The 17,139-nt window shown below is 42.0% G+C and overlaps 2 protein-coding genes across 4 annotated transcripts in view; both read left to right on the forward strand.

Moving 5' to 3' along the window:
- LOC117503934 (plexin-B2-like) overlaps positions 1-17,139 on the forward strand; it is a 119,721-nt gene that overhangs the window by 91,498 nt on the left and 11,084 nt on the right. For all 3 annotated transcript variants that reach the window (XM_034163236.1, XM_034163237.1, XM_034163238.1), the window contains exons 12-31: positions 3,281-3,437; positions 3,725-3,836; positions 3,913-4,018; positions 4,835-4,936; positions 5,014-5,106; positions 5,750-5,837; positions 6,886-7,049; positions 7,360-7,508; positions 7,844-7,979; positions 10,883-11,019; positions 11,138-11,320; positions 11,399-11,510; positions 11,764-11,973; positions 12,060-12,143; positions 12,287-12,382; positions 12,711-12,847; positions 12,933-13,033; positions 13,941-14,170; positions 14,317-14,498; positions 14,686-14,752. In XM_034163236.1, coding sequence (XP_034019127.1) covers positions 3,281-3,437; positions 3,725-3,836; positions 3,913-4,018; positions 4,835-4,936; positions 5,014-5,106; positions 5,750-5,837; positions 6,886-7,049; positions 7,360-7,508; positions 7,844-7,979; positions 10,883-11,019; positions 11,138-11,320; positions 11,399-11,510; positions 11,764-11,973; positions 12,060-12,143; positions 12,287-12,382; positions 12,711-12,847; positions 12,933-13,033; positions 13,941-14,170; positions 14,317-14,498; positions 14,686-14,752 — 2,646 coding nt within the window. The remainder of the gene's footprint in view (positions 1-3,280; positions 3,438-3,724; positions 3,837-3,912; positions 4,019-4,834; positions 4,937-5,013; positions 5,107-5,749; positions 5,838-6,885; positions 7,050-7,359; positions 7,509-7,843; positions 7,980-10,882; positions 11,020-11,137; positions 11,321-11,398; positions 11,511-11,763; positions 11,974-12,059; positions 12,144-12,286; positions 12,383-12,710; positions 12,848-12,932; positions 13,034-13,940; positions 14,171-14,316; positions 14,499-14,685; positions 14,753-17,139) is intronic.
- mdm2 (MDM2 proto-oncogene) overlaps positions 1-17,139 on the forward strand; it is a 387,699-nt gene that overhangs the window by 7,574 nt on the left and 362,986 nt on the right. Inside the window, exons 2-3 of the mRNA XM_034163253.1 lie at positions 6,756-6,765; positions 11,349-11,375. The gene's annotated coding sequence lies outside the window, so the exon portion shown is untranslated. The remainder of the gene's footprint in view (positions 1-6,755; positions 6,766-11,348; positions 11,376-17,139) is intronic.

Here is a 17,139-nt window from a genome sequence, read left to right on the forward strand (position 1 = left end):
TAATCCAAAAAGGTGAAATGCGCTGTGACACAGCTGTGTTTCTATATAAATCTTGACGCAGCCGAAGTGATTAATAAGACATCTTGCGGAGATGTTAGCATGCTAACTAGCTATACAGGAACATCAGTTTGAAAGACATCGGACTGAAAAGACTCGAGCGAACTTTGGTTCTGTTAAACACTTGAGTACGGAGATAAAACTCATAGTGACGATTTTGGGTTTCCCCGCCCTTTAGAATCTATTTCAACATCATGAATATTAACGCCAAGTAACCATGACCTGGCCACACCCCCAGGAACGCCCATCAAGTGACAAACGGCAGCAGATACAGTATGACTGTAGCTTCAGTTTGAACACACTGCTTCTTCTTTCTTTCTTTGATTTATTTTGAGCCTCACTGCAGATTTATTCGCCGCCCGTCTCCCTCTCGTGATCTTCAGCGTAACTTCGTGAGTCTCGTATTGGTGGAATTTTACAAAATGAACAGGTTTTAGTCAACAGAAGGATCTGTTTATGAATATTGATGACCAAGAGGATTTTATTTATTGTAGCAGCATGAAGTTCAAAATGCTACAGCAGCTGGTTTGAATGTGCAAACAGAAGAGAGCTGCTTCTCAGCTCGGAATTAATGAGGAACTGATCAAAGCACTTATTTGCCAGAAAGACGCGTCATCCTTCAAGGCACTGTCGGACAACCTTTTGACCCATCATGCATTTCTTCTCTTAGAAAAGCTCTGAATAACAGAGAAAAAAGAGATTTTATTGGATTTGGGTTTGACTGATTCTCTGCACCGTCAACGTTTTATTAGCGGCCTGCTCACATGGGCGGAGCTAGAAGCTCAATGGCGGCTTCAGGATCAAAACTCTGCTGGGTATCGTGTTGACTTAGCCAAGATTTTTTTCTTTTTCAGAGTGCATATTTTGGCCAAAACTCAGATCCTAAAACAAACAGCAGACTATATCCTCCTGACTACCAGGACACACACACACACACACACACACACACACATACAGTGAGGAAAATAAGTATTTGAACACCCTGTGATTTTGCAAGTTCTCCCACTTAGAAATCATAGAGGGGTCTGAAATTTTCATCTTAGGTGCATGTCCACTGTGAGAGACATAATCTTAAAAAAAAAAGTCAGGAAATCACAATGTATGATTTTTTTATTTTTTATTTTTATAATTTATTTGCATGTTACTGCTGCAAATAAGTATTTAAACACCTACCAACCAGCAAGAATTCTGTCTCTCACAGACCTGTTAATTTGTCTTTAAGAAGCCCTCTTATTCTGCACTCTTTACCTGTATTGATTGCACCTGTTTGAACTTGTTACCTGTATAAAAGACACCTGTTCACACAATCAATCAATCACACTCCAACCTGTCCACCATAGCCAAGACCAAAGAGCTGCCTAAGGACACCAGGGACAAAACTGTAGACCTGCACAAGGCTGGGATGGACTACAGGACAACAGGCAAGCAGCTTGGTAGAAGACAACAACTGTTATGATTATTTATTAGAAAGTGGAAGAAACACAAGATGACTGTCAATCTCCCTCGGTCTGGGATTCCATGCAAGATCTCACTTTGTGGGGTAAGGATGATTCTGAGAAAGCTCAGAACTACACAGGAGGACCTGGTCAATGACCTGAAGAGAGCTGGGACCACAGTCACAAAGATTACATTAGTAACACATGATGCTGTCATGGTTTAAAATCCTGCAGGGCAGCAAGGTCCCCCTGCTCAAGCCAGCACATGTCCAGGCCCATTTGAAGTTCACCAGTGACCATCTGGATGATCCAGAGGAGGCATGGGAGAAGGTCATGTGGTCAGATGAGACCAGAATAGAGCTTTTTGGAATCAACTCCACTTACCATGTTTAGAGGATGAGAACAACCCCAAGAAAACCATCCCAACCGTGAAGCATGGGGGTGGAAACATCATACTCTGGGGGTGCTCTTCTGCAAAGGGGACAGGACGACTGCACCGTATTGAAGGGAGGATGGGTGGGGTCATGTATTGTGAGATTTTGGCAAACAACCTCCTTCCCTCAGTAAGAGCATTGAAGATGGGTCATGGCTGGGCCTTCCAGCATGACAATGACCCCAAACACACAGTCAGGGCAACTAAGGAGGGGCTCCGTAAGAAGCATTTCAAGATCCTGGAGTGGCCTGGCCAGTCTCCAGACCTGAACTCAATAGAAAATCTTTGGAGGGAGCTGAAACTCAGAACATGAAAGATTTGGAGAAGATCTGTATGGAGGAGTGGACCAAAACCCCTGCTGCAGTGTTTGAAAACCTGGTGAAAAACTACAGGAAACGTTTGACCTCTGTAATTGCAAACAAAGGCTACTGTAACAAATATTAACACTGCTTTTCACAGGTGTTCAAATACTTATTTGCAGCAGTAACATACAAATAAATTATTAAAAAATCATACATTGTGATTTTGGATTTTTATTTATTTATTTATTTATTTATTTTAGATTATGTCTCTCACAGTGGACATGCACCTAAGATGAAAATTTCAGACCCCTCCATGATTTCTAAGTGGGAGAACTTGCAAAACCGCATGGTGTTCAAATACTTATTTTCCTCTGTGTGTGTGTGTGTGTGTGTGTGTGTGTGTGTGTGTGTGTGTGTGTGTGTGTGTGTGTGTGTGTGTGTCTCCTGGTAGTCAGGAGGATATGTCTTTGTTTGAGATCAGCTTTAAAGAAAATATACATGTTCAAAAACTGCTGACGTCTTCAGATTCTCTTAAAAGGCTGATCCAGTTCTGGTGGATTAATTTGATCTAAGGTGGACCGGGAACGGACACTGATCAAGAGTCTTTCTAGATGTGACTGCGAACCTTCAGGTTTTTCCTAGTCATGTTGAAGCATTTCCTACCCGGGTAGACCAGGCACCTCAGTGGGATACACGCTGGGTGCAAATCTCTAGACCTGGGTTCAGTTCCTGCCTGTTTCATGGGACCAGACCTTTCATGGTTAGTGTCTCAGTCCACTCAGCTGGATAGGGTTACCGACCTCAGCTGGGGAAGTAGCCTGTGATGGACTGGCATTCCGTTCAGGGGGAGTTGTAGACTCCTAACTGCTTCATGCTACAGAATCCGGGGGCAAGCACCAACATCCACGAGTTTCAGGACCTCTTTCGGCACTGAACACATTTATTTTTGATTTCTTTCTTTCCGCACTCCTGCACTTTGTAATCTATCGCTCCTGCCGCATCCTCTTCTTCATCTCTCATTGTCTCGGTCTTTCTGGATGTTCGGCCTCCAGGTGGAGATAAGCGTATCGGCGCTGCCCAGACTAGGCCCATCTGACAGGCTGCAGTGCGTCTTCGGATCCGTCCATAACGGCGCCATGATGGACGGGATGCGGGTCATCTGTTCGCTACCCGATCCAGTCGAACTCCCACCCACTCCTGATCATCAGGGTGAGTAGACCTCAGGTGTTCCAAAAGAAACCCGAATCTTTTTTTTTTTAATCTTCGTGCTCTTGTGGATTTTTTTTTTCAATAAATCTCCACAAGCTGCTTGGTTCAGACCCAACAAAATGAGCAAAGTAAATTCATGTCCTTTGTGCTGTCTCAGTTGTTATACTGCCCCTGTGGTTGACACAGGTATTGCAGCTCCCGGTTGCATGTAAAGCTAAACTCTAGGAATTGTTATATATAAAATATAAAAACATTTTCCAGATGTGTTCCCGCTTTTGTGTGTTCAGATTACGTGTCCGTCCCGGTAAAGGTCGTTGTGAATGACGACGTCGAGGTGACATCGAAAGTCTATCACTTCTATAACTGTGAGGCGACAGGCAGAAACAACCAGAACACGCCGTAAGAAAAGTCGAACACGTGCTTGCTAGACACAAGTGCGTTTGTGCGATTGTTATATATTTATTTGTTTCTCCAGATGTATCGCGTGTGTGACGAGCGAGTGGGGCTGTCAGTGGAACCCTCGGGATCACAGGTGCAGCGATGAGGACGCAGATGTCGCTCACGTAGTCAAACCTCAGCAGGTAGATGGTCGTGTTTTTAGTAGTTTTTTTTTATGAACTGTAACTGACCCATAGAGATGTTTACATGATGAAACTTTGTGGAAAAAGTTGTACTTTTATAAAAGTCACAGTTTACCATTAAAAAGCTCATCCTGGTTTAATTTTCAGTTCATCTTGCATATTTCAAATTATAATATTTTGAGAAGCAAGTAGAGCCCAGACAGTATATCGGTTGGCCAATAATATCGGTTGATATGAGCCTCTCACGAACCTGTCGGTATGTGCGTTATTTTTGCCAAAAACTTAAATTTTACCAAATAAACAATGCAAAAAAAACAACAAAAAAAACACCACCACCACCAATTTGGCTGTTGGAAATGGTGTCATTACATAGCTTGTCCAGCAGAGGGCATTCTGATGGCATGGTTTCAGAGTGGGTGTTTTACTTTGACAAGAGACAATTGGGCGCCATGCCGCCAGCTGGATGGGGCCAAAAAAAGGTGAGAGATCTATTGTTTGCAAATGCAACACAGTGACTGCCAATCTGAGACGTGTGTTGGCTGGCTGTTGGTTACATTTATAGTTAGTTCATCTTTAAACTGTGTCAAGCAACAGTTTAATTTGTCATGAGAATTTGATAACATGTTTGGAATCATTGCCATTTTTGGGCACTGGTATATAATTTTTACTCCCTGATATCAGTATCAGCCACCAAATCGGATGGGCTCTTGAAACAGGTGATACTTTTATAATGAATACATTTTAAGATGTAGAAAATGTCTAAATTCTCTGCTAAATTTTGTTTTGGGAGGAAAAAAAATAATTTTGTCTTCAAAGCTGCACAGTTGTCCTCAGTTTGAGTTCCTGGAGCCGCGGTTGATCCCAGTGGGGTACAGGATCCCAATCAGCTTTCAGGGCAGGAACCTGGACATCTACCTGGTCAGATGAGTCCCACCTGATTAACCTGTGGGCGGGGTTTTGTTTCTGCAAACTGATTGGTCCCTCTGTGTGTCCAGGGTCACAAGTTTTCCATCAGCACTGAGCTGATGAAGCACACAGAAGATGTCACACAGGAGCCGGGGTCAAAGTTCAGATTCAGAGGTTACGAGGTCGGTAAGAAGAGGACACATTTAATGTTTGTGTAAAAAAAAAAAAAAAAATCAACCAGCTGAACTTTGACGACCTCCAACAACCGGCTTCCAGCTGCTGTTTGTTCCTTTCAGAGGACCACAGAGAAATTCTTCTTCTGCTGTTTTTCTTCCAAATCATCAGAAACGATGTATGAGACGTTTAAATATCAACAACATTAAAAAATCAACTCTTTAAACCAGGGAGGCAGGATTTCTTCTTTTAATCCAGCGGTGTGCAGAATGTGAACGCGCTCTTCCATCTCTTGATTAAGTTCAGTTATCTGCCATTTAATTAACGCCGTAAAGTTACCGCGGCAACATCGTTATCTGCTGCCGCCGCCGTTTCTCAACATGTGGATCACTTTATTAACATTTGACTCTGAGTGTCTCACACGTGTGTGTGTGTGTGTGTGTGTGTTGTTGCAGCATCTTTTCTCATTCTGTCTGTTTGCTGACTCTTTTTTTACACTGAGAAAACCCTCTTGGTGTGTGTGTGTGTGTTGACTTTCACACTTGAGGTAATTGAGTGTTGAGCTCCAAATAAGGAAGAATGTTTTGTTGTTTTTTTCCCTTCCGGCTTTAATACAAACTTAATGAGGTGTGTGTGTGTGTTTGCTTGCAGTTTTCGTACGACAAGCAGCAGGAGGTGAATGTTTCGTTCCACATCACCGAGCGAGGCACGGACAGGAGCATTGACAGCACCCTGACAGGTGAGTTGATTGACACATGAGCCATTTGTTCTGTCGTCCCAAACTCGCGGCTGACGTGCTGAAACCTCGACATTACCCGCAGTAGTGCAGCAGATCACAGAATATTTACAGAGGAATCTCTCAAATGGTGAATCAAACACCAAATTTAGACATTAACTCTTGGGGAAAAAAAAAAAGATTGGCCACTTTAATTTTCAATAGGCAGCCAGGGAGGGGTCATAATTTAAGAATGCTCCAGTCACATTGAAAAGTGTAACACATTATTTGTTTGATCATAAATAGTCCATAAAGGTATAGTTTGGACTATCTGTGACTGAATGTTCTGGAGTTATGAGGTAAAAATGGTGACAAAGGTCAGTTTCAGTTTGTACAGGGGTCAAAGGTTAAAGTTGCTCCAATTTTAGTAAAAGGTGGTGCAAATTATTGGTTAAGTTAATAGGTTTAATAGATGGAATGGTTTTGACTGTTGAATGTTTGGTCTCCAAGGTAAAGGTCAAACAAGGTCGACATCCATTGGATTCTCTGACATGTGACATATGTTACCCTGTAACATGATAACTAAGCATGACACATGGTGCAAACTATTCCTTTTAAAAATGCTCTTAACCAATAATTTGCATAATTTTTTACCAAAATTGGAGCAACTTTAACTTTGACCCCTGTACAAACTGAAATTGACCTTTGTCACCATTTTTGCTGTTTTTACCTCATAACTCCATAACATTCTGTCACAGACAGTCCAAACTATAGCTTTTTCAAATCTTTATGTTCAGACAAATAACTTGGTATAATTTTCAATATGATCGAGCATCTGTTAATTTTGACCCCTGTGTAATCCTTCGGTTGACCTCTGCCTGGCTGCGTATGGAAAATTTAAGTGGCCAGTTGGTTTTATTACCAAAAATGTAACCGATACAGATACATTTTTGCGCAGACGCCCTTGTGGAATGCTGACATCAGGGTCCGCACTCCCGTGCTCCTGATGGACTTTCCTAATTCGTGTTAACGTCTCTGTTTCTTCCTTCGTCTTGTCATCCGTCTCTCCCAGTCGTTCTGTATAACTGCTCCATGGGACGAGACGACTGCAGTCTGTGCAAACATGCCCACGCTCAGTACCAGTGTGTTTGGTGCACCGCCACACACTCCTGCCTTTACCGGGAGCTCTGTATGTCTCCGGAGCCGGAACAGTGCCCCGACCCTGTCATTACCGACGTGAGTCTGACACGCCCCGGTGCCCCGCCCACTCATCACAGTGTTTGAATCTTTGTTGTCGCTGCTGACATGGTTTGTCACAAAACTTCTTTTTTTTTTAAGCTGACATACATGTCAGTTTAAGAAGCATATTTGTTCATTTTAGTGGAAATATAGATTTTTTTTGTGTGTGTATTTTTTATAGTGGTTTGTTTGCAGGATTTATTTTATTTATTTTTTAACATGAGCCAGTTTTCGTGAAGCTTTTTGCAAAGGTTTTGTTTTGTGAGAGATGCTTTAGAAACCGTCTCCTCGGTCTCTGCCGCTGCAGATCATCCCTCGCTTTGGTCCTCTGAACGGCCGCATCTCCGTGACCATCAAAGGCTCCAACATGGGAATAAAGAAGGAAGACGTGAAGACCATCACGGTGGCCGGCGTGACCTGCAGGCACCAGCAGGACCGCTACTCCGTGTCCACCAGGTGACCCGACACACACACACGCTCTGGCCACCGTTAATATCATCACGTTTTCTTTTTTTTATTAAAATAAATCAGTGTTACTGCTTCATTGAGTCAACACAAATAATTTTGTTTTCAGAATATTTTTAAAACTCACCAGAAAAACATTTAACGAGTTTTACTGGACAAAATGTAATTTCTTATAATGTTGAGATTTTGTAAGATGACAAAAATAAAGAAATAAAATAAAGAGAAATCACACAAAAGTTTGTGTTCATGTCAGTTTGCATTTTAGAGCTTTTAGATATTTATATTTATATTTCTGATCCAGATTTTTGTTGTGTGTCGGTCCACAGCGTGGTGTGTGAGATTGGCCCAGCGAAGCAAACGCCACCGTTCGACCTCCCACTTGAACCCGTGACCAGTGGGATCGTGGAGATGGAAGTGGAAGGAGGAAGACGGGGGAGGTCAACAGTCATTTTTACCTATCGGGTAGGTGGCGCCTGAAACGCTGTGTGGATGATTGATTAACAAATGTCATATTTTACAGAACACTGTCAGAGATTGAAGGATAAAATTGTTGATTTATTACAGATTGATTTTGTTCCATAAAACACCGGCAGCTCTGACAGCAGAGAAGAAAAACTGAATAACTGTGTTGAACACTTTCCTTCAGATAGTTTCTGTCTGTTGCTCGGCTGTTAAATTGAAAACGAGATGGAACTGAGATTAACGGAAAATTCTGAGGAGTCAAAACCCTGAAAAATCAGATCGACCATCAAACTGATCAAATCAGACAAACCTGCTGCTGTTTCCCCTGGAAGTCATTTTTTATTTTACTTGTGGTTACGCTTATTTTGTTTTGTTTTTTATTTTTACAAAGAGCTGAGAAAATGAGCCAATCAGAGACGACCGCTGGGACTAAAATAACATATTTCCATCAGCAGCCATTTTAAAATAACAAAAATAACATTTTTAGATTCAGAAGTGTTTATTTCTAATTTTTTTGAAAAATATGCAAGAAACATTTTAGATTTATACAAAAATACAGCGTATTCTGCCATCTTGGATTATTTGGTTCTAGTAACTGACTGGGTGATGTCACACTGTCTGTTTTTTCTGATTGGCAGTCACTGTGTTGCATTTGCATAAAATAGACTTTCTGTAATTTGGCCCCGCCGAGCTGGCGGCAGAGCGACTGTTGTCCATGTCCACTCTGCGTACATGTCAATCTATACGGATTGTCTGTAAATTATACAGATTTTTCTGAGTTTCAGAGTCATACGGACGTGCAAATAAAGTTTTACGGATATTCAGGGTTTGGTCTGCAGTGGGTCTGTAATCAACCGCTTCTGCAGTGTAATTCCACTTTTAAGCGTGAGCCATTGAAGCAATGCTTCAGTCCATTGGTTCTTTGGTTCGCTGCTCTTCAGAAATGGCAAGTCCGCTTCTTAACTCCTCTCAAAGCCATTAAAATACTGTGAGTCACTTTTGTGTGGATTAAAGTCACTAACTGGGACTCTTGTCTTGTTGCAGTCAAGAAACGAGAATCGTCCTCCGTTCTGTTCACACTGCTCCAAATGCTGCACGGAGTCCGCTCGGAATTAATGACTTCAAAACGAATCACCGCTTTAAATAAAATGACCTCTTACAAACGTATTTTCTCCCAAAAGATGTGCTATATTCTTTATGAATTAAAGACATTTATACCAATAATGTCAGAAAGGAAATGCTTTTGACAAAAACTACAGATTTGTTTTTTTCTATTTATGTCCAGAGATCAAGGATCCACCATGTAGAGTTTATTATGTCCAAAGTTTAAGGATCCAGTGACCAACTTCATATTTATTTACTTTAAGACTCATTAAAATGTTGTTCAATTTCAATTCACTTTCAATTTAATCAGCTTTTAAAGCGACAAAAAAATTAAAATAAATAAATGAAAATAAATGAAATGAAATTAAAATAAATAAATAAAAATTAAACAATTCAAATACATCATTAAAAACAGAAGTAAAAGAATAAAACAGACAAAACATAAAAACTATTCATAAGAAAGAAAATAAAAATAGGCTTTAAGGCTTGACTTAAAAATGTCCACAGACTCCGACTGTCTTATGGTCGCAGGAAGACCGTTCCACAGAGCGGGTGTACGATAAGAAAAAGCTCTTTGACCTACTGCCATAGAAAACCTGTAAAGCCTACTTTTAGTACACAAAAATTCACAAGAGGTATCAATAAGGGAATTGATAAGGCATCGGATCGATAAGCAGAATCGATAATGGTATCTATCGATAAAATCTTATTGATACCCATCCCTAATAAACACAGGGGCGAAGTCGAGGATCATCGACATGCCAGTCTACATTTTCAATACACTTGATGAAGTTCTGAGGTATGTTTTATTTTGTTCATTATAATAAATTTATTTTTCATGATTTTATTAATGTATTTCCACAAGTGACACACAGTTCTTGTTTCTGTAAAAAATAACTAAATTTGACACATTCAGTTCTATAAAATTCAGCTTGATGCATGAATATTAGATATATTGTTTGGAATTCAACTGTGGAGGAAAAACTAATGATCCTGACTTTGTCATTGTGGCAACTCATAATATGTGGACAAAAACCCAGTTATGTGACACCGCTATGCGGTTGTGTGTACTGTAATAAAACTGTTTTTAGTGCGGTTGGAAGGTTATAAGGATTTTGTGTTGATTTTATGGATTTTCTCACTTGGTTATGCAGGTGGACCCTCAAAGGGGTTGACATGTATGACTCTGATGGAGAGCCAATGTGACCGTAGTGGTCACAGGGTGTAGCCTGCCCCCTGCTGGGCGTGTCTCATGTCTGATTTTTTTTTTTTTTTTATAGTTATGTCATCAATCAGTCCATATGTTTGTTTTTTGTTAATTTTGTAGGTTGATCATTTATTTATTTATTTTTCCTGAACTATAAATGAGATTTTAGTTGAAATGTGAATTTTTGGACATTTCAAATGTTTTCTGTTGACTTTGTGAGGAGGTCTGGATTCTTCTTCACATGGTCGGTGTCTGAGACCTGCACTTGGCACCATCTGTCACACAGACGAGCTGCTGTTAGCTGATCCGCCGCCGTAAATTGCACCAGTTGCTGAGCCATATGTTCGTTGCCACATCAGGTGTGTTGGTGGCGATGTGGCTCCCTGAGGACCATTTGACTTGTTGCCAGGTTTTGAGTCAACACTCTGATGTCGTGTTGCTTTGGATGCGGTGGCCCTTGAACCGCCGGCCAATCCCGTTAAAAGGTTTCCAGGCAGCTGCCATTCTGCACAAAAATCCAAATCCAGCATAAAAGAGGAACGGGACCTTGAACGAGCTACGTTTCAAACAGTAACGAGTTCTCTTCCTTCAGGATCCCAAACCAAAGACGGTGCAGCCGGTGAGGGGCCCCACAGCCGGGGGGACCGTCATCACCATCATTGGAGACGACCTGGACACGGCCTCAAAAGATGACGTCACTGTCACCGTGGGCGGAGTTCCGTGCCAAATGTAAGTAAAAGCTCAGCGAGAGACAACAACTTGTGTTTTCACTTAAAGATATTTGCGGTGAATAAACGGCGAGCGTCTGGCGGCATGGATTAAAATGATGTGTCTGTGTGCCGTGCAGTGTGTTGTTCGGCAAAGAGATCACCTGCAAGACGGGCAAGTACCCGGGTCACAAGGGCCCCCCAGAGCGGCTGACGGTGGCGGTGAAGTACGGTAAAAACACCACCAAGTATGTGCCGTCGATTTACCAGTACTCTGAAAACCCGGTGGTCAAAGATTTTGACCCCAAAGCCAGTTTCATGTGGTACGTGTGCACGCTGCAGGAAATAAACGACACGTTAGTGATGAATAAAGTTTAATGGCATTGAACTGTTTGCTGCAGCGGTGGTCGGAGGATCGTGGTGGTCGGAAACGGTTTTGATCTTATCCAGAGAGCCATGATAAGGGTAGCACCGTCTTCTGACAAGTCTTCAGGTGGTGACACTCCTGTGCAGGTGAGAGTGAGAACTGTATGTTGTTTTTTTTTTTTTAATATTGTTGTGGGGACATTTTGGCAGAGCGTCACTTTATCCAAAGTGTCCAGGGTTCAAACTGGTTTTGTTGGAGACCACCAAGTGTAAGTTCACCGTCGTCTGTTTAGGAGAAGCCCCTCCTACGTACCTCCCTCCTCATGAAAAGAAACAAAATTATGAGCAATCTGAAGACTCGCCACTAGATGGCAATAAACCCTCCCATTCATGGTCTCAGTTCCTGCAGGGCACCGTGAGTAAGAATGACACAGTGCTGGAGTTCTTCTCGCCGGCGGTGAACTGCTGCTCGGACCCTCAGTCCCTCAGGACCGTCGTGCACCTGGACAACATGGAGGAGGAGCTGACGGGCTTCGCCTACCACCCCGACCCCACCTTCAATGAGCTGACCAAGAATGTCATCACGGAGACCAGCATCATCATTGTGACCGTGAGGGCGGAGCTTCTCACACAGCCAATTAAAATCGTGGCCGGTGTTGCAGTTTATGGTTAAACGGCGTCTCGTTTTCTCACCAGGGTCACGGTTTCTCCAAAGCAATGACAGCCAGAGAGGCCCAGGCGTTTGTTGGCGATGCCGCCTGTCACGTGAATATACTTCAAGTATGAAAGCAAAAAATGAAGTAAAAAATAAAATGAATTTAGTTCCTTATGTGTCGGTTCTCACCTGACCTGATTTAACCAATGAACGATGGCGCTGTGGTTATTTTTAGATTTATGTAGCTTATATGTGAGACTCTTCGCAGGATGACAAGTTGTTCCTGGAGGCTCCGTCCTCACAGCCTCGTTCCCGGTCCAAGCGCCAACGCAGAGACACGACCAGCGACCTGCTGGAGCTCGTGGTAAAGACACGCACACAAAAGTCCTGCACCGATCCAGTTTCTCACACAAACCCACACCTGAACTGTTATCTGCAGACCTGGATCCAAACCTATAAACCCAGTACCCCGGATGTTATCTCTTTCTAAAGTCAAACGCTCAGCCTTTACCCTGGTCCTGGACGTTACCTGTCCTGCAGGTTTATTCCTCCGCTCAGCCAACCAAGAGCCAGGAAACACATGCAGGGCAGGTGACCTCCAGGAGCAGGGTTGGTGACCCCTGGTTTCCCCTGACCAGAACGGTCTCCAGTTCCTAGACCTTTTTTTTTTTTACTGTTCCGATGTGTCCCAGGTGAAGTTTGGTCACGGTGAGTGGATGGTGGGTTCCGTGTACTACGCCCGGAAAGACGAGGTTCCTCTGGCCATCATCATCCCAGCGGTTGTTTTACCGATGCTCTTCTTCATCGCCGTGTCTGTGTACTGCTACAGGTCAGGATGAGTTGACTTTGAGCAAAGTGCCCTTCCCTGTTTTTGTGGGTTTGAACATCTTTGGTCTTTGCGTGTGCGCTGACAGGAGGAAGAGTCAGCAGGCGGAGCGAGAGTACGAGAAGGTGAAACACCAGCTGGAGAGTTTGGAGGAGAGCGTCCGAGATCGCTGCAAGAAGGAGTTCACCGGTACGCGTTTGTCCTCAGATTCCCAAAAATAACAGCATCATGGGAACCAGAAGCAGCCAAAAACTTTGATCTGTGACCGGGAGGCTCGTTGAGGGTTTTGGTCGATCACTTTTAAACTTTGCAGACTTCCCTCTCTGAGATCTCACCAACTTGTTGAAAGTGTCGTGTCATTCTGTGTGTAAAATTTTAAGAGAAGGAGTTTAAGTATCTTGGGGTCTTGTTCACGGTTGGGGGTAAGTTGGAGTGTGAGATCAATAGACTGATTGGGGCAGCGTCTGACGCTTTACGGACGCTGTACCAGACCATCATGGTGAAGAAAGAGCTGCACCCAAAGGTGAGACTCTTGATTTACCAGTCAGTTTACGCTCCTATCATCACCTATGGTCGTGAACTTTGGGTAATGACCAAAAGAACAAGATTGCAAATCCAAGTGTTGGAAATGGGATGCCTCCGTCAGGTATCTGGACTTAAACTCCTGGAGAGGTGCAGAAGCTTGACTATCTGGGAGGGACTCTGAGTAGAGCTGCTGCTTCTTCACATCGAAAGGAGCCAGCTGAGGTGGGTCGGACATCTGGTGAGGATGCCCCTTGGCTGTCTCCAAGGTCTTCGAAGCACGTCCCACTAGGACTAGACCCCGGGGAAGACCCAGCACACGCTGAAGGGATTATATTTCCCAGATGGCATGGGAACACCTCAGCATCCCCCGGGAAGAATTGCAGTACTTGGCCAAGGATAGGGAAATGTGGGATGAGCTGCTTGGTCTAATGCCACTGGATAAGTGGCAGAAATCGAATGATGAAACATTCTTTTAAGCACCTTTAAAGGAAGTTGAACTTCACAGAATTTGAGTAATTGAAGCAAAAACTCCAAAACGCAAATTTTATTTTAATTTTTTTCTCTCCATCAGATCTGATGATTGAGATGGAGGATCACACCAATGACCTGAGCGAAGCTCGCATCCCCTTCCTGGATTACAAAACCTACACAGACCGAAACTTCTTTCTGCCTTCCAAAGAAGAAGCCGATGACGCCATGATCACCGGAAAAATACAAATCCCAGAAGGCCGCAGGGCTGTCGTGGCCCAGGCCCTCAACCAGTTCTCCAACCTGCTGAACAGCAAAACCTTCTTGATCAACGTGAGTCTGTCGCCTTGCGATTCGCTCCGTTCTCGTTTGTTCTTGACACGTGATGAATTTTAATGAATTTGATGTGATCCCGTGTTGCCTTCGCGTGGTTTAAAGTTGACAGTGTGAAGAGCCAAACTGGTTTTCCTTCCCGTTAGTTCATCCACACGCTGGAGAGTCGCCCGGACTTCAGTGCCCGGGCTCGGGGTTATTTCGCCTCTCTCCTGACGGTGGCGCTGCATGGTAAACTGGAGTATTACACCGACATCATGAGGACGCTGCTGTTGGAGCTGATGGACGAACACGTGCAGAACAAAAACCCCAAACTCATGCTGAGGAGGTAAAACTCGCCCCCTCATTTAAAAAAAAAAAAAAATAATATATATATATATATATATATATATATATATATATATATATATATATATATATATATATATATATATATATATATATATATATATTATTTGCATGTTTGGAACCAAAAAAAAACATCAAAGACACTATGTTAGTCGTTGTGTTTGTAGGTCAGAGACGGTGGTGGAGAGGATGCTCTGCAACTGGATGTGCATTTGTCTCTATCAGTTCCTCAGGGTAACACTTTTATTTATTTATTTATTTATTTATTTATTTATTTTAGAAATTCTTCCCTTTGATGTTTTAGAAACAATGGCCAGTATATGACATCACAAAGTGAACAAGAGATGGAAAGTGAAGCTGAGATGACAACAGACACAAAGATGTTGATGCAAAAAATACAAAATTCAGTTAAATCAACTTTAACCTAGACTTTGTTGTTGTGAAAATCACTAAAATGACACCATTTTGTCACAGCAAGAAACCGTAAGAACATAAATTGTCTGGATTTCAAGTTTCACCTAACCATGCCCACCAAAAGATTTGGTCAGAAAATAAAATAACCAAATCTAAATCTTATGATAGAGATATTTCTTTAAAATCACTTTGTTCAGTGTCTCATTTAAAATTTTCACGATCCACGTCAAACAGAAAAAGAAAATGTATCTCATAGAGTTTGTTTCCAATAATGGTAGATTCTTTTTTTTTATTAAATGATTGAAGAAATTCAACTATTTTTATGACATTGTCATTTTGTATAAAATAAATTTTTTGCCAACATGCAGCCATGATTGTGATGTTCCCAAAGAGGCGTAGACAGGTCCGGTGTTAGCCATTTGGGTGCCCTAAGCACAAATGCTTTTAATAACTACAGTCTGTAGTTAATTAAATAAACTCTTCTCAGAAAAACAAATGTTAAACTTTTTCATGTTTCAGCTTTTAACACAGGATTTTGTGCTTTTCTCCCATTTAGATCATTGTCAGTTCAATTCTCTTCATATTTTTGAACCGTTTTATGGACAAAACATAGTCAGTGTAAATCTTCACAAATATTTGACATTTCACACACTAAATTAATTCTGAAAAAAATCAGAGTAATTATGAAAAGAATCAGCAGTTGCAGCATTAAATGTGGAGAATAGAAGTAAAATATTTAGAAGGAACTAAATAATGATTTTGAAATAAAAATGTTCACTTACACGGCAGTTCAGGCTTATTTAACATTAGTGAGCATAAGTGGGAATTTAATCGCATGTGGAATTTAAAGCATCAAGTGTTTCAGAGCTCTGGCTGTAAACAAAAGATCATTCAGCTCTCTGTAGCCTAATTCCAGAAAACATGATTCAAGTGAGGTCGCATGAGACACTATTAAAGTGATGCAGTGGCTTAAAAAAAATACACTCTGGATTTGGAAGATTCAAGTTCTTACATGAAAAACAGCAGTAAAAACCTTCACTAACCTCCAAGTCATTATACTTGTGCTCCCCTGAAATGTTAAAGATGAAATCAGCGGGGTGTTCTTCTTAAAAAAAAAAAAAAAAAAAAAAAAAAAAAACGGGTTACATTCCGATGTGGCAACAATGATTCTAGTGCACAGTTCGGATGGTTACCTGCACAATCAATAATTCAGTGTGCGCAGAGAGGAGAGCCCTGCACTGTCTTCTCCCAGGCGCAGTGCCGAGCTGCAGCAGCCTTTCTCGTCAGTGGAAAACTGTCTGCTGTGACGCTGTGATGCAGGCGGCACATGCACAGAGGCTGCTCACGTTGCTTCCTGCCTGCGTGCCTCCTCCTCTGATTACGTTTGCTTATACCTATTACCATGCTTTACACAAATTTTAGACATATCGTTACTACATGTAGTACCCTATTAGGATGATTTTTCACAAGCTTGTTTTTTTTTTTTTTTGGGGTGCCCCCAGGCAGCATGGTGCCCTATGCACAGTGCATAATTTGCGTGTGCAGAACGACAGCACTGGGCACAGAACTTGCAGGTGGAATGAAAAATGAACCCACAGTGAAAAATAAAACAGTGACATAACTTCAGTGATGTACAACCCCTGGCAATAATTATGGAATCACCGGCCTCGGAGGATGTTCATTCAGTTGTTTAATTTTGTAGAAAAAAAGCAGATCACAGACATGACACAAAACTAAAGTCATTTCAAATGGCAAATTTCTGGCTTTAAGAAACACTATAAGAAATCAGGAAAAATAATTGTGGCAGTCAGTAACGGTTACTTTTTTAGACCAAGCAGAGAGAAAAAATATGGACTCACTCAATTCTGAGGAATAAATTATGGAATCACCCTGTAAATTTTCATCCCCAAAACTAACACCTGCATCATATCAGATCTGCTCGTTAGTCTGCATCTAAAAAGGAGTGATCACACCTTGGAGAGCTGTTGCACCAAGTGGACTGACATGAATCATGGCTCCAACATGAGAGATGTCAATTGAAACAAAGGAGAGGATTATCAAACTCTTAAAAGAGGGTAAATCATCACGCAATGTTGCAAAAGATGTTGGTTGTTCACATTCAGCTGTGTCTAAACTCTGGACCAAATACAAACAGCATGGGAAGGTTGTTAAAGGCAAACATACTGGTAGACCAAGGAAGACATCAA

The sequence above is a fragment of the Thalassophryne amazonica genome, chromosome 22 (assembly GCF_902500255.1).
Source record: "Thalassophryne amazonica chromosome 22, fThaAma1.1, whole genome shotgun sequence".
In the NCBI taxonomy this organism is placed as follows: Eukaryota; Metazoa; Chordata; class Actinopteri; order Batrachoidiformes; family Batrachoididae; genus Thalassophryne; species Thalassophryne amazonica.